We start from the raw sequence: 23,570 nt of genomic DNA, 5'->3' as shown, positions 1-23,570 counted from the left end.
GGGTTTTCCTTTGGGGATCTCTTTCAGGAAATGATTGGTGAATTCTTTCCATTTCTATTTTACCCTCGGGTTCTAGAATATCAGGGCAATTTTCCTTGATAATTTCTAGGAAGATGATGTCTAGGCTCTTTTTTTGATCATGGTTTTCAGGTAGACCGATAATTTTTAAATTATCTCTCCTGAATCTTTTTTCCAGGTCAGTTGTTTTTCCAATGAGATATTTCACATTGTCTTCTACTTTTTCATTCTTTTGGTTTTGTTTGTAAATTCTTGGTTTCTCATAAAGTCATTAGCTTCTATCTACTTCATTCCAATTTTTAAAGAACTATTTTCTTCAGTGAGCTTTTGAGCATCCTATTCCATTTGGCTAATTATGCTTTTCAAAGCATTCTTCTCCTCATTGGCTTTTTGGACCTCTTTTGCCATTTGAATTAGTCTATTTTTAAAAGGTGTTATTTTCTTCAGCATTTCTTGCCTCCCTCCTCCTAGAGGCTCTGCCTCTCCAGATGCTACAGCTCAAGACCTCCCTGGATGAACCAAGTGGAAATGACATGGATGCAAGTTTCACCTAGGAGCAAGAAAAATGTCTTCTTATACCTGGCCCTGGATGAGAGCTGTCAGTCCTAGGACTGTGTTAACCATTTTGTTGTGTACTTCCTCCCTGCTGTGTGTTGTGGCAGCAGTAAAGCAAGGGACAGGGCTGTTCTGGGGCCTCCCTGAATCCTATATGTTTTCTGTCTGGCTTATTCTACGCTCAGTGGGCAAGATTTTCTTAGTCATGACCGTAGTTCTGCTCTCTGCTTTCTTTGTCCATGGCAAGTAATATTCCCAGGGGCAGCTAGGTGATCCAGTGGATAGAGTCCTGGGCCTGGAGTCAGGAAAACTCATCTTCCTGAGTTCAAGTCACAACCCTGTTTGCCTTCATTTCCTCATCTGTCAAATGAGCTGGAGAAGAACATGGCAAACCATTCCAGTATCTCTGCTGAGAAATCCCCAACATGGAGGTGAAAAGTAGGACATGAGTGAAACTACTCAACCACAAAAAAATTCATTCGCAGACAAAATTCTTCACCTAAAATAATAATACTAACTCCCTGGTAAGTTTCCAAGTGCATTCCTCACAATAATTCTGTAAGATAATGTGAACACTGTTATCCCCATTTTACAGTGGGATCTGGGAACAGGGATGATAGATTTGAGAGGCAGAGGGAAGGGATTTATCCAGGGTGACATAATTCAGAAACAGCAGAGCAAGGTGGTGAAATGGAGCTTCTCCTGACCATGAGTCCTGTGTTTTTTCTCCAGCTTCCCCAGAGCAGAGCAGGTGGCCAGGCCCACAGCAGTGGGGGTTGGAGGGAAGTGGGTCTTCCCATTGCACCAATGCTGAGGGGTGAGAAATCCCAGGGTGAACTAATGGGAGAACCTTGAGATACAGATAGTCCCTCTCCATTCCTTTCTCTCTCCTCAGGCTTGCTGGTTCCTCAGGTTCCTGCTGATTGTCTAAGATGAGCCCAGGAGACCAAGTGATGGTGGCCAAGCCCCTGCCCCCTGGGCCCCAGGTGAGATGTCCTTCCTGAGAGTCCATCACTGCTCTGGTCCCTCACCCAGTTTGACCTCACCTCCTTTTCTCAGCTTTTTGGCTCAGTGACCTCCCCATACAAGGCTCTGGGCCCCATTTCCAAGGAGACACATTATGTTATGGAATACTAGACAGGAAGTGAAGAGACCTGATCTATAGACCTTCCTACCACTGATTAGCTACCTGACCTTGGATTAGTCTCTCTTTGGATAAGCCCACATCTCTGGGCCTCAATTGCATTATCTTCAATCAGAGGACTATGTCAACAATCTCTAAGGTTCCTTCCAGCTCTGTCATGCTGTGACTTCTTTCCTCTGGGCTTCCACACTCTCTAGTTCCAGTAGAGTTTGCAGACACAGGTCCTGGGACTTCTTAGGGCTCCCAACTCTGTGTTCTTGATCCCTGATTGGGAGGCAATATGGAGGAGGTCCCTTTTCAAGTCTCTTCTCTCCTGACCCCTAGGCTGGCTGGCTGCAGTGTTGTTGAATGACAGCTCCAGCCCATATCCCTGGTAGCCTGCTGAGCTAAGTTTCTCCTCTCTGACCTGGAACAGTCAAGCTTACTTGGCAACCTCTAGATACCATTTCATTTAGGGGGAAGGTAAGGTGTGGCTGGGACCCTTACTCCTTCAGATTCTCAAAACCAGAGAACCTTCTTCTGGAAATGGGTCTTAGAAAGTTTCACTGGGAATTCTCATCTGTTCTCAGACCTGGTGAGCTGAGTGCATAGGGACACTCACACATATACATAGGCAGACACACATATGTGTGCATGCATGCATACATACATGCATACATGAATACTGAGAGCCTTGATGCACACAAAATCTCTCCTCGTTTTCCAGGTTCACCTGCATGCCCTTGTATATATACAAACACTTACATACTTGGACTGTTTACACCTTTCTTCCCCTTAAACTTCCATACTTGCCCTCCTGCAGTCCCCTTGTGGCTGAGCCCTGGGCCTACATGTAGGCCTTCAGTAGGCCTGTGTTGTTGTTTCAGGTGTCTGTGACGTTTGAAGACGTGTCAGTGTACCTCAGTCAGGAGGAGTGGGCCTGCCTGGGCCCTGCTCAGAGGGTTCTCTATAAGGATGTGATGCTAGAGAATTATGGGAACCTGGTCTCACTGGGTAAAGTCTCTCCCTTCCCTTTCTCACCTAGGAACCCATACCTGACTTCCTTGGCTTCCTGACTTATGAGGAGCCAGGCCTCAGAATGCAGGAGCAGAGATTCCTAATCTCATCCAGGTTCAGAGAGGGAGTTTTTCCTCTAAGTTCCTGGACCCCAGGCTTCCTCAACTTCTCCCTGAGTCAGAATCTTCCCTCTCCTTGATGCCTGAAACCCAGCACTCCTCACCCAGGGGTCAGTATAGATGCTCCAGTTGGTGGGACTGTTGTACTTTTGTGGTGTGTATGTGTGTGTATGTGTGTGTTTGTGTTTGTCCTCCGTTGCCAAAGCAGACCATACCATCAGAGAAATAATGACGTGACTTACACTTGACTTTGTTTTGAGTGAGGGAGGGCTGTGCAGGTCACCAGCCTCACTTCTCCTCCAGAGCCATCTGAATCCAGTGACCAGCAGGATGACTGGAGATGACCCAGGATGAGGCAATTGGGGTTAAATGATTTGCCCAACGTCATACAGCTAGTGAGTGTCAAGTGCCTGAGGTGAGATTTGAACTCAGGTCCTCCTGACTCCTACACTGGTGCTCAATCCACTGCACCACCTAGCTGCCCCCTGCCTTTGTGGTAACCAAGGACAGTTGAGGCAATTTGCTTTTGCCCAGGATAGCGCAATGATGATACCTTTCCTGAAGGTACACAGGCTTTCCTTGAGTCTTTCTGTCATGCCCTCTCTTTGGATATTTCCGTTCTCTCTCCTTCTGTCTGCACACCCAGGGAGTTAGGACTATTTCCCGGACCCAGAAAATCACCAAATTGGGTTTCTTTCTCCATAAGCGGGATTCCTAGTGCCCAAACCTGATGTGATCTTCTGGCTAGAGCGAGAGGAAGAGCCATGGCTTTGCAACATGCAACAGAGAGAAGAAGAGAGAGATATTCTCAGAGGCAGCTGTCCAGGTGAGTGGGTGAGAGTATTTACTCTGTTACTCATTGGACACCATAGTCAAAGTATGCATTATGGGATGGATTTCATCATTGGGGCTTAGGGTCACTCCCTAACCATCCTGGTTTCCCTGTAGTATCTTAGTGGACTGAAAACTCACTGAGTCATCAGTAGCCATGACAACAGAGAAAACTGCTGGGTTCTCCATTTATACTGAGAGACTCTTAGAGTCCAGAACATGGGAGGTGATAGTCCTGCTCTGTTCTGCCCCTAGTAGACCATACCTACAATGTGGTATTCAGTCCAGGATGTCCAGAAGGAGGAATTCCTTGAAGGAGCCAGCTAAGTGGGGGACATGATAGCTGTCTGCAAATATTTGAAGGGAAGGCTGTCATGTATAAGAGAATTAGGTGTGTCTTGTTTGGCCCCAGAGAATATAAGTAGGAATACTGGGTAGACATTTCAGAGATGACACAGAACTAGAGAGATGACACAGAAACCTTCATCATGATTAACACAGTCCAGAAGTAGACCGGGCCACCTTGGGAGGGTAGGAAGGTGTGAGTTCCCCTTCACCAAAAGACTTCAAGCAAAGGCTGGATGCACTTTTGTTGGGGATGTCATCCAGAAGGTTCTCAGCCCAATTTAAGATAGATCAGATGGCTTCTTCCATCTCGGAGATTCTATGACTCTATCTGAGTGGCTTTATGTGAATAGTTTTTCAATGTATAACCTTAATGAGCTGATCAGCAAGTTTATACACAGACCTATTCACTGTGGACTCTGTTAGACATCTCTGTCCCTGGTGAGGGGAACTGAAATGCCTGGTCCAGACATCCAGACATTCTCAGAAACCTTCTTATTAACTGACTGTTCACTTCTCCTAAGACCTGTCATTTCCTGACCACAAGTTCATAGTCCCTGCTAATTTGCATGATAGAGAAAGAACACTAGACTTGGAGTCAGGGAGCTTGTGTTCATATCTTGCCTCTGATACTTACCACCTCTTGTACACTGGGCAAGTAACCTCAACTTCTCAGAGCCAGGCAGACTAGCTGATTTCAGTCTGCTTCAGCTTCAAACTGTTTCAGCTTTCAACTTCAAAACCTAGAAAAGCGTATTGCTTTCTAGGTGCTTTGGGGTAGTATTTGCACTTAATATATTTAGTATATTCGAAAACCCTATGCAAAAAGTAATCAGCTTTATATAACAAGTCATGTCTGCAGAAATCCAGATTTCTAGCTATTTTTTTAATCCCCTCCTTTCTTCTTTTCATGCTTGTGTCAGGTGCTGGCTTCATTTTTAGGGCTTATTTGCTGTGCCACCATCTTTCCTTGTGAGTAACCCAGAACTGAATATAGAAGGGAGATTATCCAGTAGGAGTCCAGGTGTGAGCAATGAAGGCCTGCAGCAGGGCACTGGCAGTGGCAGAGTAGGGAAAAGCGATATCTGAAAGATGTTTTGAAGGGAAAAATTAGGAAGCGTTAGCAACAGATAAGGTAGAGGGAGAAAATGAAAGGTTGAAATTGACACCTAGGTTATGAGACTGGAGGACTATCGATCACACTGAGGTTTTAGTCAACCAAAATCCCTAGTTATTGTTTATAAAACTATTTCATAGCCTCATCTTTCTCTTTCTTCTATGTGTATGATTAATTTTTTTTAAATTCAAGATTCGAACTTTTTATTTATCCTCCATGAATTTCATTTAGTTTGATCTGATTTATCATTCTGGTCTGGCACAAACTTTCCATGTATTGATTCTTTCATTTAACATATTGGTTTTCCCACTTAGCTGGGTTTTTTTAATCATCCGTGGAGTAGATAAGCATGTGATAAGCATGCCCAGTTTTCTCCAGTCAACATCTAGACTATCTCTCGCATCTGATCCATCCTTTAAAGTCTTCACTGTAGCCATGCTTAATTAGCAACTCATCTCTTCTCTCCTTGACTGTTGTAATAGCTTCCTAATCAGTATTTCTCATCTGTCTTTCTCCTTTGCTACCAATTTTTCTCATTGATACCTGAGTCATCTTCCTACCTGGCTGCTGTAATCATGCCATGCCTCTAATTAAAAACATTCAGTGGTTCCTCATTGTCTGCTGAATAAAGTATGAACTCTTTATTCTGACCTGCCTGGCCCTCCACACTCTAGCTCCTATCCACTCTTCCAACCTCATTTTGTTCCCCTTCTTGTCTACATTCCAGACAAACTGGAGTCTCGTCCATTCTTCACCTGTTCTCATGCCTGCAAAGGACTCCCCAACAACCCTACTCCACTGAGGTCCCTCATTTCCTTCTAGATGGAACTCTATGCCTCCTTCCCCCAAATGAAAATAATCTCTCCCTCTTCTCTTCATAACACTTACTTGGAACTGCTTTCTCACATTTCTCATATCTTTTCATTTAATACGTTCTCCTTTTTATCAGCTATTTTTGTGCATCTATTTTCTTCCCTGTGATGTAAGTTTTTATAGTAGGATTCATGTCATATCTGTCTCTGTATCCCTCTCACCTCCTGCATAGTACCTAGCTCTGTTAGCATGAGGCACAGTGTATAGAACACGTGGACTTGGAGTCATAAAGACTTGAGTTTAAATCTTGCCTCTGACACCAAGCTGTGTGACCCTGGGCAAGTCTCTTAGTTTGTGTATGCCTCAGTTTCTTCATCTGTAAAATGAGAATAATAATAGTACCTACCTCCCAGAGTTGTTGCAAGGGTAAAATGAGATTATATTTGGGGGTTTTTTTTGTTATTTATTTATTTATTTATTTAAGTTTTCAACACTTATTTCCACAAAATTTTGAGTTCCAAATTTTCTCCCCATTTCTCCCCTTCCTCCACCCCCAAACGCCAAACATTCTAATGAACCCTATCACCAGTCTGCCCTCCCTTCTAACATCCCTCCCTTCCCTTATCCCCATCTTCTCTTTTGTCCTGTAAGAAAAGATAAATTTCTATACCCCATTACCTGTATTTCTTATTTCCTAGTTGTATGTAAGAACAATACTCAACAGTTGTTCCTAAAACTTTGAGTTCCAACTTCTCTTCATCCCTCCCTCCCCACCTGTTGGGATTGGAAGTTCAAATCCGTGTGGATGGTCTCGGGCGGGTAAAAGTGGGACTTCTAAATCTTAGAGTCTTACGAGGCCCTCCATGAACAGCGGGGATTCGAGAAGGTCAGACTGAGCTAGCTCGGCTAGCTCGGGTATTTCCGCCTCTCCCCAGGAGATACGTGATGGGTGGAGTCTCCCTGCCCTCGAGGTCGTCCCGGGTCTGGGCACACTATTGTTATCTAACAGCATGGTATTTAGATGCAAACTGTGCGGCTGAAGGTTAAGTAGGATTGAGGAAGCCTGAAAGCTCTCTTAGCACGTGAGGAGCCAAGAGGACGGTAGGCTCCGCTTTTCTTCTTTCCTCTCTCCCCTCCCCCTCTCTCCCCGCTTGTACTTCTACTTCCAATCCCTTAAGATCTTAGCCTCCTTAGGAAATCTCCCCCTCTTCCTCCTAAGGAAGACCACCCTGCACTTGTAACCGAGACCCTGAAATAAAGCTCAACCCTTGTTCGACTCTGGAACGTCCTTTCTCTCATATGAGCATCCGGTTTTGGCCAACCGAAGACCTCGGAGGTGAGGTAAGAAGACTCGGGTAGCCCACACAGGCCTCTAGGCCTGGCACCCACCCATTCCCTTTGGGAAGGCAAGCAATTCAATATAGGCCAAATCTGTGTAGTTTTGCAAATGACTTCCATAATAGTCATGTTGTGTAAGACTAATGATATTTCCCTCCATCCTATCCTGCCCCCATTTCTTCTTTTCTTTCTTTTGACCTTGTCCCTCCCCAAAAGTGTTGACTTCTAATTGCTCCCTCCTCCCATTTCCCTCATCCCCCCTACCCTGCTTATCCCCTGTATTGTAAGATAGGTTTTCATAACAAAATGAGTGTGCATTTTATTCCTTCCTTTAGTGGAATGTGATGAGAGTAAGCTTCATGTTTTTTCTCTCATCTCCCCCCTTTTTCCCTCCACTGAAAAGTCTTTTACTTGCCTCTTTTATGAGAGATAATTTGCCCCATTCCATTTCTCCCTTTCTCCTCCCAATATATTCCTTTCTCACTCCTTAATTTCATTTTTTTAAGATATGATCCCATCCTATTCAATTCACCCTGTGCTCTCTGTCTCTGTATGTGTGTGTGTGTGTGTGTGCATGTGTGTGTAATCCCACCAACTACCCAGATACTGAAAAAAGTTTCAAGAGTTACAAATACTGTCTTTCCATGTAGGAATGTAAACAGTTCAACCTTAGTAAGTCCCTTATGATTTCTCTTTGCTGTTTATCTTTTCATGCTTCTCTTCATTCTCATGTTTGAAAGTCAAATTTTCTTTTCAGCTCTGGTGTTTTCATCAAGAATGCTTGAAAGTCCTCTATTTCATTGAAAAACCATTTTTTCCCCTGAAGTATTATACTCAGTTTTACTGGGTAGGTGATTCTTGGTTTTAGTCCTAGTTCCTTTGACTTTTAGAATATCATATTCCACACCCTTTGATCACTCAATGTAGAAGCTGCTAGATCTTGTGTTATCCTCATTGTATTTCCACAGTACTTGAATTGTTTCTTTCTAGATGCTTGCAATATTTTCTCCTTGACCTGGGAACTCTGGAATTTGACTACAGTGTTCCTAGGAGTTTCTTTTTTTCAATCTCTTTCAGGAGGTGATTGGTGGATTCTTTCAATATTTATTTTTCCCCCTGGTTCTAGAATCTCAGGGCAGTTTTCCTTGATAATTTCATGAAAGATGATGTCTAGGCTCTTTTTTTGATCATGGCTTTCAGGTAGTCCCATAATTTTTAAATTGTCTCTCTTGGATCCATTTTCCAGGTCAGTTGTTTTTCCAATGAGATATTTCACGTTATCTTCCATTTTTTCATTCTTTTGGTTTTGTTTTGTGATTTCTTGGTTTCTCATAAAGTCATTAGCCTCCATCTGCTCCATTCTAATTTTGAAAGAACTATTTTCTTCAGTGAGCTTTTGAACCTCCTTTTCCATTTGGCTAATTCTGCTTTTTTAAAGCATTCTTCTCCTCATTGACTTTTGCAACCTTGTACCAATTGAGTTAGCCTATTTTTAAAGGTATTATTTTCTTCAGCATTTTTTTGGATCTCCTTTAGCAAGCTGTTGACCCGCTTTTCATGATTTTCTTGCATCTCTCTCATTTCTCTTCTCAATTTTTCCTCCACCTCTCTTACTTGATTTTCAGAATCCATTTTGAGCTCTTCCTGGCCTGAGCCCATTGAATATTTATTCTGGATGTTTGGGATACAGAAGCTTTGACTTTTATGTCTTTCCCTGATGGTAAGCATTGTTCTTCCTCATCAGAAAGGATGGGACAAGATATCTGTTCACCAAGAAAGTAACCTTCTATAGTCTTATCTTTTCCCCCTTTTTTGGACATTTTCCCAGCCAGTTACTTGACTTTTAGGTCCTTTGTCAAGAGTAGGGTATACTCCGGGAGTCTGTAAGATCTCAGTTCCTCCATGGTGGTACAATCAAGTGTGTACACTAGTCTGGGAGCAAGCAGAAATTTTTGTGCCCAGAATCTGAGTAATAGAGTTTTGTCTTCACAACCACCTGACCTCCAGTTCAGCCAAGCCAGCACTGGGGGCTGAGATTCAGATAAGCTGCAGGATCAGGGCTGCCATTCAGTGTGAGATAAAGATCAACTGCTCAAATCCCTCAGGAGTATTAAGTGGGGGCAGGGTTTCTACACAGGGCTGAAGTAAGAATCAGCTGCTCAGTGCCCCCAGGGGTTTTACAATCCAACAATGGATGCAGGGTGCTGTAGGGGCTGCTGTAGAAGCTGCTGCAGCCCGCCTGATGGGACCTCTGGGACAGCAGCCTGAGGTTAGAGCTATGGGAAGGCCCTTCTCCCTTCTCAACCAGCTGAGAAAACCCTCTCACTGACCTTTGGTGCCTGTGGGTTGAAGAGTGTGAACCACTGCTACTGCGACTGGGGATTCCACCCCTGAGGCCTGCTCGTGTCCTCCTCCCAGAGCCGAGCCCTGTGGCCAAGGCTGGGCTGGCCTGTGTTCCATGACTGGTGTGACAGACATTTCCTGTTGGCCTTTCAGGTCACTCTGGGCTGGAAATCTCCTCCACTCTGTTGTTCTGTGGCTTCTGCTGCTCTAGAATTTGTCGAGAGTCTTTCTTTACAGGTATTTTATGGGCTGTGGGGGAAGAGCTAGCATATGTGAGTCTTTCTACTCTGCCATCTTGGCTCCGCCCTGAGATTATATATGTTAAGGGCTTTGTAGACCTTAATATGATATATATATGATGGCTGTTGCTGTTGTTATGTGCTTAAGAACTACTTAAGTGAAGTTGATAATAATAAGTAACTAGACTTCATATGTGCTTTGCATATGTTATCTCATTTCATGAAATAAAAATGTTGTAGCTTATCCGTGGTAGAATGGGATTATGAGAAAGGAAGAAAGTCTAAATTTTTAGATTAAAGAAATTCAGTGATTGAAAGAATTTTGAGTGAATTCTTTCTACTTCTGTCCTCAAACTAAAACAGAACCTTTCCTAGTCAGCTTGGAGTATCTGAATGCTCAAATCCCAGGCGCTTGACTGCTTGCCTACCTTTACCTTTCCCATCCTCCATCTCTGACAATTGCTCATTTCCTCTTCACAAAGCCTATTTTCATGGTCATTTTTATTGGAATGTAGGCCTCTTACCCATAAAACCATTGGAGACTTGTCTCAATCCTAGGTGCAATCCCTATAATCCTTCTTCTTTTTTCCCAAGACCCCCTTGAGTTTACTTGGTGTCTTCTGACTGCTAGCCACCTATTCTCCTTCCACTCCCTTTGTAGAGTGGAATGTGCTTTCACACAATCTTTACCCCACTTGTCTCTTCTTGAAGCAAACACAAAGTCCTCTTGAGATTTTCTAAGAGTTATTGCTACTAGTAACTTCCTTGGGAAATTTTTATTTACTTATTTAATGAATAAGTAAAGTTTACAATTGTAAGAAGTCTCTAAATTATTAAATAATAGTTATTGGTGTTGTTTATTAGACTTTAGGAAAAGCCAGACCTGATCTTTCTTAACCTCTTAATGGATCCATTTTCTCATTCTTCTCTTTTGGAGTAGTTGTTCTTAGGTTTCCACCTTCTACGTTCCATGCCTTTCCCCCATAGTAATGTTTTTCTTATACTATGAAAACCCTATGTATACTAATGGCAGATAATTGGGTCCACCAAGAGCTCAAAGATTCCTTTGTCCTAGGAAATTCTAAGCTGCTAGTCTCTACCTCAGCATCTTACTTCACACAAGAAATGTGATACATTTCCATTCCTGTTCCATGGTCTCTTAGTGTCTGGGATCATTTTACTCTCTGTGACTATCATTCTACCACTACCTACCTTCTGTTGTGCCTCTCCCCTTCTCTCATTTCTCAAATCCTTCCACCCTGAGCTGTCTTCATTTTCTTGGGTTACCTTTTCTTCTGAAGTCAGTGTGCTCCTTGTTCTCTTCCTCTACTGTGAGACTGATACCAAAATATTTCAATATCACATACAATTAGGAAATAGTTTTAATGTATATCTTAATCTTCCTAACCCAATATTTTTCTTTGTCCCACAATAAAAACCAGGTGACATATACCTTTTGATTTTATTGTTTCAGATTGTGTAGCCATCATTCAGAATGTAGAGCTATCTCTAAAGAATGAAATTTCAGAAGAAATGGAATGGTTGAGAACAGAAAAAATCACAAGAAGTGTTTTCGAGGGACTGAGGTTTGGAGAAGCCTGGAATAGTAAAGTCATCTTATGGAGAGATGAAGGAAGCCACACTGTGGAAAAATGGAAGAAATCTCTTTCCAAAGAGAATAGTTTCAGGCCAATGTTAATCATCCAGGAGAAAATCTCCATACTAGAAGAAGGGCAAAAATATGACAAATGTGGAAGAAACTGCAATCTGCATTCAAACCATGTTTCATGCAAAGGATTTCCTATAAGAGAGGAACTATGTCAATGTGATACATGTGATCAAAACTTCAAACATAATTCACATGTTAAGAATATATCTGAAAAGCCATGTAAATATAATGTTTCTGGAAACTTCTTCAATTTTAATTCAACCTTTAATGTATATCAGAGAATTCATTCTGGAGGGAAATCCCATGAATGTAATGAATGTGGGAAAACCTTCAAACAGAGTTCAGACTTTATTACACATCAAACATATCACACTGGAGAGAAGGCCTATGAGTGTAATGAATGTGGGAAATCCTTTAAGCAGAGAACACAATTTATTTTACATCAGAGAACACATAATGGAGAGAAACCTTATAACCTTATAAATGTGAATGTGGGAAAGCCTTTGGACAGAGCTCACACCTTCATCAACATCAGAGAATGCATAACTTTCAACATAGTAGAAAGAAACCCTATGAATGTGGTGAATGTGGAAGAGCCTTCAGTCAAAATGTACACCTCATTCAACATCAGAGAATTCACACTGGAGAGAAACCCTTTGAATGTGGTGAATGTGGAAAGCCTTCAGTGCATGATCCTCACTTATTCAGCATAGAATTCACACTGGAGAAAAAGCCTGTGAATGTAATGAAAGTGGGAAAGCCTTCAGGCAGAGAACACAGCGTATTGAACATTAGCAAATTTATATTGGGGAGAAACATATGAATGTAATGAATATGGAAAAACTTTTAATCATACCTCCAGTCTTATTCACCATCAGAAATCCACACAAAAGCAGCCTTATGAGTGAGATCTTTCAAAAATTCTTTTAAAAAATTGTTCAACTCATAGTTTAACTCTCTGAGTCCCTGTGTGGATGGACTTTAATAAAATTCAATCGTTGTTAACTTTTTTACTGTATTTATGATTACAGACGGAGGTGAAGGAGTAACTACAGAAGAGCCCAGTAAATGCCTTTAAGCCAAGGAGGCTTGTATTGCGCTGGTCCTCACAACTTAGTACATATGCTTTTTTCCCCTTAGAGATTCTCTGCCTCAGTCAATATTTACTATATATTCACTTGGAAATCTGGAAATGTGAACAGGAAATTGGGGAAAGAATTTTCTACATCCCTGAGTTGGAGGATGATGTCATGCAAGAAGTGGCTTCTCTTTTCTATTTTTGTTTTCCTCAAAGGACCCAGAAATCTAGCTGATTTGTAGGGAAACAGGTAGAAGATAGGAGAAGGAGAGGAGCAGCAGATATAGAGTGATTATAAATCAACCTTAGAACTGAAGTAATCATCTTCTCCCCATGGTTTCTTTCCTAGCTTTCCTATTTCCATAAATTGCACCAATATTCAAAATTTTAGGGTGGATTTTGATGCTTTCCTCTTTTCTATCTGTTAGTTAATAACATTTATTGAGCTCCTATAAGGCACTGTGTGAGACACTGTAAGGGAAAGAAAGACATACCATGTGCTCTCTTCCATCCAGGAACCAGTGGAACTCCCAGTATTGTTCCAGTGTGAACAATAGTTCTGGTGCCTCAAAGAGTTATTTTACCTGCTGACCAGAGCTGCACAAAACCTTTAAATTGTTAATTAGTGTGGTGTGGTTATTCTGTGCCAGTGGTTCCTAATCTGTGGGCAGCACACCCCTAGGTTGCTAGAGTCATTATGGGAATTCCTGATCATCTTATTAAATGATTTAGTATCCCAAGAAAATACATATCAGATAAACTAAATAAATGTCTCACATACAGTATCATTATTTTTCAAGTGTCTGCTACTATAATTAATAAAATGCAAATTAAATCAAGTGTCCCTGAATCAGTAGAAGCTTTTTGTCATCATGTATTTGTTAATAAGCATATATTAATAATGCAACTCATCATTTGGTGGATCTGTGAAGTTTTTCAACTCTAAAAAAGCTAATTTCTTTCCTGTCCCCAGGTATCTTCTTAATTCCCTTCTTTGAGTCTTCACGCACCCTTACTGAGGGGCAGCTAGGTGGTGCAGTGAATAGAGTACCCGTGCAGGAGTCAGGAGGACCTGAGTTCAAATCTCACCTCAGACACTTGACACTCACTAGCTTTGTGACCTTGGGCAAGTCACTTAACCCCAACTGCCTCATCCTGGGTCATCTCCAGTCATCCTGATGAATATTTGATCACTAGATCTGGATGGCTCTGGAGGAGAAGTGAGTCCGGTGACCTGCACAGCCCTCACTCACTCAAAACAAAGTCAAGTGCAAGTCATGTCATCATTTTTCTGATGGCATGGTCTTCTTTGGCAACAAAAGACGAACACACCCTTGCTGAAATGCCCTTCCATTGAGTTGAGGCCAATTCAAGATCATACCCCAATAGATAAATAGGTAAAGGATATGTAGGCAGTAGAGAACAAAAGGCACAACTACTACCGTTTGAGAATCTTGAAGTTTTTGATGTTAGCCTGAACTCCCTGAGACACTCAGGAAGCAGTGAAATGGAAAGATCCCTAGACTTTTGGTCTCAGTCCCTATTTTCTCATTCCATTTCTGTCATTTTCTAACTGAAGGACTCTAGGCCATTGATTTTACCCTCTGGGCCCCAATTTTCCTCACTTGTAAGGTGAAGTGATTGGAATAGATAGCTGACATTTATACACCTTTGTGAATTGCACTGACTGAAATTATGTACTACCTGGTGGCAGCCCTTTGGGTGCAGGGCCTCAGATGACTGACACAGAATATATTCATTGTGGGCCCTCCTTGAAACCTGTCTAGTTTGGTAGGACCTACTGCAGAATTTCTACTCCATTGGATGGTCACTGGTGCCCAGGAGTCACCAAAGGTCACCTCTCCATTGTAGCGAGGCATCAAAATAGGATCTTAATGGGAATTTGTTCCTGACTCTTGTGATAACCACTATATTATATCTGAGACCTTCTTCCTTAAGAGTTCCTTCTCCTTCAAGGTTGTCAGCTTCTGCCCTCACTCTGGGAGTAAGCAGTATAATTTTCAGTGGGGCTACAGCAGGAATATGTCATTTCAGGGGTCTCTGATTTTGAAGATGTTGTTGTGTACTTCACCCAGGAGGAGTGGGACCATCTGGGCCCTACTCAGAGGAACCTCTAAAGTGATGCTGCAGAATTATAGCCTCTTGATTTCCTTGGGTAAGGCTTCTTCCATGGGACTCAAACTGATATTTTGTCTGAAGGGTTCAGTTAGGCTTGGGCTTAAAATTCCAGGACCAGAGATGTTCACTCCTCTCTGTACTCAGAGACAAGACATTTTTATTACCTGCCCTCAAGCAGTAGTCATCTATTCTGTGCAGATTTGGAAATGAACAGCTTCATTAAATTCTCTGAGTTCATGTATTTCTGATCCCTGAATTCTCTGTAAGTCCTGACTTCACTGCCATAAACCCAGGGTGCTCTCTAAGGGTTCAATAAAGACATGACTAGAACTAGGAACTTCCTGTACATAGATCACCATTTCCTTGACTAGCCTTCTCCCCAAAGCCCCTGCCAGCAGGCACATTTTCCGTGGACTACCCTATCTCTGAACATTGTCCTTTTTCCCCCATAGACCCAAAGTCTACGATTCAACTTAGGACAGTGTAGCCAACACAATTTGCCAGGTCTAGTTTCCTTCTCTATGAACAGGATTTGCAGTATGTAAACATGATGTGATCTTCCAGCTGGAACAAGGGACTGAACCATGGGTCCTGGATACACAGGCAGCTCCGGGGAAAGACATCCTAAGCAATGATTATTCAGGTAAGTGAATTAGGACCTTTCATTCTGTCACTGAAATACATTTTCTAAACATTTGTGTGATTGGATGCTGAGTAACACTGACCATGCTGAGTCCAGATATTGTAGAAGATTGAATTTACCCTTAGAGAACTCATTGCTAGGACATCAGAAACCAGTTAAAAGCAAAATAAGGAACAGTTTAAGATTTACCTGCATGGAATCATATAATTGTAGTTGAAGAGCTAGAAGAGATCTTAGCACCTAGTATCCAAGGACTGAAGCCATGTAGGCAGTGGAATGAAATATTCAGTGCAGATTTTTGAAGGCATTTAGATTAGGGTATTGAGAAATTGGTAGACCAAGATTAGGAGTTTCCTTCTTTGGACTTCTTTGATGTACATATCTGCTAGTTGGATGACTTGGTCAAAAGGTTTGAACAATTTTGTAACTTTTCTCACCTCCTTAACATCTTCTTTTCCTGAACAGATGGACCAATTCACAGTTCTAGCTACTGTGTATTTCTTTGCCTAACTTCTTTTGTTCCCCTTCGTGTTGACTATTTACATCTTTTATTTTTTTTCAGTTTGATGAGTTTGAGATGAAACTTCAAAATTGTTTTAATTTAGATTAATTTAATTGTTTAATTTTGGTGAATTTTTCCATGTGGTTAATGATTGCCTTTCTTCTTGTTTTCTTTGCATTGAGAGACAGGGTTTCAGGCAGCTTTTTCCTGAGAATCTTCAATGATAACGACTCATCTGAAGTCAAGACGTTTCCATTTCTGTTGTTGCACAGTTCTTTACACTGAACAGAAAGTCTAGAAATCAAACTTTCTGTGTTGTCTTTGTACTGGTCCCAGAGTAGTGACCCCTGGACCAAAGCCCCAGTGTAATTAATCTTCTTCCAGATAACAGTCCTACACATATTTGATAACATATACCCCAACCCTCAAGTCATTCCCAATCCCTTCAACCTATCTTCTCCACAAAGCAGCTTATTCCCCTTTTGGACAGCTCAAATGGTTAGGATGTGCAATGCTTGCATGTTGTAGGTGCTTTAAAGAAATGTCTATTGAATTGAAACAGGAAGTTGTTTTCAGATATTCAGTTAAAATCTACCTCTACGCAACTTCCATTCATTGCTTCTAATTCTGCCCTCTGGAACCAAGCAGAACAAGGCTGATTCTTCTTCCATATGAGGATCTTTCAAATATTTGAGAACAATTTTTATCATCTTCCCATCCATGCTCACTGCCACCCCACCACAGTGGATCAGAGAGACAGACAGAGAGAGACAGAGAGAGGGAAACACACGAAGATGAGAGAGAGAGAGAGAGAGAGAGAGAGAGAGAGAGAGAGAGAGAGAGAGAGAGAGAGAGAGAGAGAGTCTTTTCCTCTTCAGGGTAAATAAATATCTCCACTTCTTTAACCTGTCCTCATATGCCCTGAGGTCAAGGCCCTTCATCTTCCTAGGCACCTTCTTGGGAATACTCTGCAACTTATTAATATCCTTTCTAAAAATGTCCTTGCTAGTATTTTATTTAATATTTTTGCATCAATATTATTAGAGAAATTGGTCTATAGTTTTCTTTCTTGTCTTTTGCTTTTCCCAGTTTATATATCAGCTCCATATTGGTATCATAAAAGGAATTTGGTAGAACTCCTTTGCCTATTTTTCCAAATAGATTATATAGTATTGGAATTCATTTTTCTTTAAATGTTTGATAGAATTCACTTGTGAATCTGTCTGGTCCTGGGAATTTTTCCTTTTGGCTTGTTCATATTAAGCTTATAATCCATTAAAATACCCAGGTCTTTTCACTTGAATTGCAATCTGGCTATATCTTCTTATCTTGTACTTGTAAAGTTTGGGAGTTTTTATCCCAAGGGAAAGATTTTATGTAATATATGAAAGATCTGTGATTTCTTCAATTTCTTTCTTTCAAATTCCTGATACAGAATTTCCCCACATCTCTGCAGATTGCAATCATTTTATAATTTAGTAGATAAGTCCTAGGGAGTTGCACATTGGGTTAAATGACAAGCCCAGGGTCATATGACTATTAAGTGTCAGTAGTAGGATTTTAACCCAGGCTGTGCTGATTTTTTATGTGTCCCTATTCAATTTCATCTGACAAGATTTGGTCCATTCTTCTCATGGGCTTTTTGGTTCTGTACTCTGCCATTGTCTGTGTTAGCTATTCCTCCTAGTTTTGTGTCATTTGAAAAGTTGACACAGCCTTGATACAGATCATTGATAGACATGTTGGACAGTGTGGAACCAGTAGCTCCCCTAGACACCATACCATAGACTCCTTCCAAGGGGACACCAAACTATTAATAACAACTCTGACTCTGAACATTCAACTAGTCTTGAATCCTTAATTGCCACTATTCATTCTACATTTCTCTGCCTTATCTGTAGGAATAGCAAAAGTCTTTGTCAAATTTCTCGACAAGATAGGTTAAATTCCATAGCAATATCCTAACCTTACTGTTGTAAAGAAAGGAAATGAGGCTAGGCTGACATGACATTTTCTTAATCGGGCATTCCATGGTTACCATTTCCTTTTCTAGATGTTCACCAACTATGTGTTTTATAACATACTCTAGAATCTTGCCAGAAATTGAGGCCAAATTTCCTGAACCATAGTTTTTGTAAACTCCATTTCCACCCACAAAGGTAAGAGTCATCTTTCACTTCTCTCATTCTCCATGATCTCCCTTTAAATAAATAATTATTGTCACATATCATTTTGATTCACTTTCCAATAAACACCCCCTGTGGCTGTTGTTTAATCATTCAGTCATGTCTGATTCTTAGTGACCCCCATACACACCAGTACTGTCCATAGACCTTTCTTGGCAAAGACACTGGAGTGCTTTGCCATTTTCTTGTCCAGTAAATTAAGATAAATAGAGGGTAAACCCAAGATCACACAGCTGGTAAGTGCCTGAGGCAAGATTTGAACTCAGTCTCTGCTGATTCCAGGCACAGTGCTTTTATTCACTGGCACCATAAAACATTTAAGCAAAACTACCTAATAGAATACCCCTGTCTTACAACAATTGCTGGAAGTAGCTCAGTAATCACATCTAACAGCTTATGTCAATTCATTGGCCATTTATTGATACTATACTAGTCGACTAATGATCATATAATACATCTACAACTGACAAATAGAAGTTTGCATCTTGTCCATTGGGAATTTCAAAAGTACCTAAACTATGAGATGTTTTTCTTCATACTCTTCATCTTCTCCCTGACACTGAGAGCTCATTTTCATCAGTCTTCTCACTCTCTCCCTTCTTGTTTATCCCTTTCTCCCAACTTAGCCTGTGTTCTATCCCTGATACCACCATTCTTCATGGATTTGTCTTATTCTCTGTGATCTCCCTGCCCAAGTAAGGAGTCCAAAAATGGATTGGACTGCCGAGTCCTCCTCTCATTCCTCCTCTCCTTGGATTATCTGCTCACTACTCTTCATTCTCTTTCCATGGTCTATCCTTATTCCCTGAGCTCATTCTGACTTCTGAATCTAAGTAGATAGATAAAACATGTACTAAGTGCTTACTATGTGACAGGCACTATGCTAAGAACTGGGGATACAAATACAAGACAGTTTGTACCTTCGAGAAGCTTATAGGGAACCTATACATAGGGAGTAGGGACAACCAGAATATAAAAGGGAGTGCAAAAGTGGGATGGGGACAGTGAAGTGTATGGAAGGTGTCCTGAAAGTGATGTGGAAGCCTGGACCCTAGCAAGATATCAGAGTCTAGTATCTGAAGGAAAGACTCCAAGCTTCCAATGGGAGGGAGCTGAGGGTGATGATGATTGAGTGGTGCTGCCTGATGTGGAGATGGTCAGGAGGCGATATGGAAGTCTGGTTGCAAGCAGGATAAGTTGAAAGCTCACCCATCAGAATCTAGCATCCAAAGGATTCAATAAAAGGTTCTGGAGGGAGAGGAATAAAGATGATGGCTGAATTCAGAAAGCATAGTAAGAAGACAGTCTCTCAACCTCCTTATCCCTCTGGACTCCTTTACTCTGCCTTTCTCATTCCTTTCCTATTCTCTGCCCCAGACTGTAATGACTCTATTGTGATCCTAGGAGAAAGCCATTGCATTTATGTTTTCCTGTTTCTGCCTCTGTAGAAATAAAAAATAAAATCTCATTTCTTTTTTTATTCATTGATTCAGCTTGTGAGGTTAGGACAGAAAATGAGAAGGTAACCCCAAAATAGGAAGATTTTGATGGATTGAAATCTCAGGGAGTGGTGTCAGATAAACTTACAGGGAAAGAAGCCTTAGAGGAATACCAGGAAAACTCCACAGGCAGAGAACTATAGAAATCATCTTCCCAGAGGACAGGTTTTAAACCACTTGCTGCAGGCCACAAGAAAACTCTCACTGAGAATAGAGAACAGGAATGTGATAAATTTGAGAAGAGAAACACTCCAAGCCCACAGCCCTTTAGAAGCCAGAAAGTCTTAATTCAAGAGAGATCCTTTCCATGTGATACATTTTGCAAACCTTCACGCAACATTCCAAAGGAATTATCCAATAGAGAGCCCACATGGGAGAGAAATCCTTTAAATGTATTTTGTGTGAAAAGTTGTTCAGAAAGAACTCAATTTTGATAGAACATCAACAAATGCACAGTGGACAAAAACCTTATGAGTATAGTGAGTGTGGGAAAGCCTTCAGTGTTCATCCCTGATCAAATACCAGAGAATCCATACAGGAGAAAAGCAGCACGAATGTAACATGTGTGGGAAAATCTTCAATGCCTATTCAGTTCTTATACAACATAATAAAATTCACACTGGAGAAAAACCCTATGTATGTAATGAATGTGGGAAGGCCTTCAGGCAGAAAACATACCTTTATCAACATCAGAAAACACATAATGCAGAGAAACCTTATGAGTGTAGTGAATGTGGCAAAACCTTCAGTACACCATCCACACTTATTCAACATCATAGAATTCACACTGGAGAAAAACCCTATGAATATAGTGAATGTGGAAACATGTTCAAGACAGAGAACAAAATTTATTGAACATCAGCAAATTCATACTGGGGAGAAACCATATGAGTGTAATGAATACGGAAAAACTTTTAATCATAGCTCCAATCTTATTCCCCATCTGAGAATTCACACAAAAGCATAGTCTTTCAAGTGAAATCTTATGAAATTTTTTTTTTAATTGTTCAAATCACTTGGTGCCTCCACTCCCTGTTGTGCCTCAGAGGCCACCGCCAAGGCCACAGTTTAACTTTCTGAGACTGTAAGTGGATGGACCAGAATAATATTCAATTATTGTTAACATTTTAACTGTATTTATGATTAGAGAAGAAGGTGAAAGGGTACAGAAGAGCCCAGTAAATGCCTTTAAGTCAAGGAGACTCTTATTGCATTGATCCTCATAATTTAGTACATATGCCCTTTCCCCCTTACCCATGCTCTGCCTCAGTCAATATTAACTTTATATTGACTTGGAAATCTGGAAATGTGAACAGGGAATTGGGGCAACAAGTTCTTGCTTCCATGAGTTGGAGGATGATGTCATCCAAGAAGTAGCTTCTCTTTTCTACTTTTATTTTTCTCAAAGGACCCAGAAGTCTAGCTGATCGGTAGGGGAATAGGTAGAAGATAGGGGAAAGAGAGGAGCAGGATATATAGAGTGATTATAAGTCAGCCTTAGAACTGAATTAATTATCTTCTCCCCATCACTTTCTTTCCTAGCTTCCTCATTTCCATAAATTGCACCAACATTCTCCTAGTTACTTGGATTCAGAATCTCAGGGTTGTTTTTGATGCTTTTCTCTTTTTTATCAGCTAGGTAATAATATTTATTGATCTCCCATAAGGCACTGCGTGAGACTCTGTAGGGGAAAGAAAGTCATACCATGTGCTCCCTGACATCAAGGACATATAGATATATGGGGCACAGGGCAGGTGGCCTACCATATCTTTATCAATGCTTCCAAACCCAGTGGAGCAATCTGGTGTGTTGATCTGAAAAATATTAAGCAAAATTAAGTAGTGTGTAGGTATATCAAGGTCTGAAGTGTTTTCATCCTTTGTTGCTGAAGAAGACCATGCCATGAAAGAAGTAAGAATGTTTGGATTGAAGGAATGAATGAGAGTATGGCTGAAAAAAAGGGGGGTGGTGGTGGAAATAATTGACCAAACGTTGATTCAAGTTTCATTTTAGAGTAACAACCAAGTGTTCTCATCCTGGATTACTGCAGCAACCAGATCTCATTCTTACATTTGAAATCATCAATGCCTGAATACAAATTTCCCTTTAGACATTTTATTAACTTTGTGGCTGTAGTTACTTAATACCAATGACTCTTTTCTCCTTTGCAAAAATAGCACTATCTGTAGTATCTAGCTCATTGAGTTGTTCTGAGACTCAAATAAGTATAAATGTCAGTTATTCCTCAATATTAACTCTCTCTGCTCCAAGCAAACTGGTCTATTTACTGTCCCCTTCCCATATCAGTGCATTTCATGTTGGCCACATTTATGTACACCATTCACCCCTATCACAATCTATTGACAGTATATCCTTTGATCCAGAGAAAGAACTATAGAGTTGGAATGCAGAATGAAGCAGTCTATTTTCTCTTTTGTTATGTTTTGTTTTTTTTTCATGGTTTCTCCCATTCATTTTAATTCTTCTATGCAATATGAAAAAGTGTTTAATATGAATGTATGTGTGTAGCCCATATAAAAATTGCATGCCGTGTTGGGGAGGGAGAGGGAAAAATTTTAAAACTTATGAAAGTGATTGTTAAAAACTGAAAACAAATAAATTAATAAATGGGGGGGAAGAAAGTATCCTTTGTGAGGTTCTTATCAACTCTCAGCTAGTCTATCCTGCCAGCTTCTTCATTAAGCCCCCTTGCTGCCTTTCTCTTCTCCAACTTATCCTCCTCACAGGTGCTAAAACAATCTTCCTTAAAAAAGTAAGGATCCGACATTGTCACTCCCTACTCAAAAGCTTACAATATCTCTCTGTTGCCTTTAGAATAAAATACAAACTCAGCCTAGTGTTGAAGGTCTTCTACAATCTGGCTTTAATCTCTCTTTTCAGCTTTTTTTCAAATTGTGCCCATTCATGCACCCTATATTCCAACCAAACTGGACTCCTTGCTGTCCTTCAAACTTGTAAATGAATTCACCTTCATTTTAGACAAACTATCCCACCCAATTAAAACACACTCCTTCCTCGCCTCTTCCTACCAGAATTTTTATCTTCCTTCAATGCTCAGCTTAAATATTATTTTCTTTGTGAAACTTTCCTTAATTTACCCAATCAATCGTCTCTCCCTTCTTAAATTATTTTGTTTTTATTTCTCTTTGCACATATGGTATTCCCTTTCTCCCCTCCCCACCAGTAGAATTGAAATTCCTTAAAGACAGGAGCAATTTTATTTTTGTTCTTATGCCTCTAGCCCCCTAGCATAGTATTTTGCATAAAGCAGGTGCTTATTAAATGTTTGTTGAATGAATGAATCCATGACCTCAAAGCAAAACTTCCCTAAGTACTCTAGGCAAAAAATATTTCCTTTTCCTCTGAACTCGTGTTATGGGAGTGATTTATTTGGCTTGACTATGCGCTGCCTTTCAATATCCATTTTCATGTTACTTAACTTCCCATATGTTCTTTTGAACATTTCATCTCCTGTATTGTGTTATAAATATCTGGATGACAGACCATGTGCTATATTTCTTGGTACAGTGTAAAGAACACAGAGCTCAGAGGTCAGAAAGAATTGAGTTTAAATCCTTCCATTTACTGGTTAAGTGACCCTAAGCATGTCACTCAACCTCTTTCAGCCTTAGTTTCCCTATTGGAAAAGGCAGATATTACTTGCATTACCCACTAACTGGGTTATAGTGAGGAAAACATCATGAATCGAAATGGAGCTTTCCAGTACTTGTTGAATGAGTCAAGAAACAATACAAAGATACTCTCAAGATCTGTCTCAAGAACTTTGGATTTGACTGTGCAACATGGGAGACACTGGCACAGGACCACTCAGCACAGCATGCCCACATAAGAAAAGGTGCTGTGCTCTTTGAGCAAAGCAGACTTGAGACAGCACAAAGTAAATGCAGGATGCGCAAATTTGAGGTATCCACCTCAAATATTCACACAGACTATCTGTGCCCAACCTGTGATAG

The 23,570-nt window shown here is 40.8% G+C and overlaps 1 protein-coding gene across 1 annotated transcript; it reads left to right on the top strand.

Annotated features, from left to right (window-relative positions):
- Window positions 1-621: 621 nt before the first annotated feature.
- LOC140498184 (uncharacterized) lies at window positions 622-20,541 on the top strand. Its single transcript, XM_072599459.1, is given in 8 exon segments — window positions 622-1,559; window positions 2,584-2,710; window positions 3,539-3,658; window positions 11,333-12,009; window positions 12,012-12,214; window positions 19,992-20,071; window positions 20,074-20,405; window positions 20,407-20,541. Coding segments are annotated over 8 exon segments (1,728 nt in total). The 5' UTR covers window positions 622-1,505.
- The last annotated feature ends 3,029 nt before the right edge of the window (window positions 20,542-23,570 follow it).

This window comes from Notamacropus eugenii, chromosome 4 (genome assembly GCF_028372415.1).
Source record: "Notamacropus eugenii isolate mMacEug1 chromosome 4, mMacEug1.pri_v2, whole genome shotgun sequence".
In the NCBI taxonomy this organism is placed as follows: domain Eukaryota; kingdom Metazoa; phylum Chordata; class Mammalia; order Diprotodontia; family Macropodidae; genus Notamacropus; species Notamacropus eugenii.
This window is presented reverse-complemented; position numbering and strand designations above follow the sequence as displayed.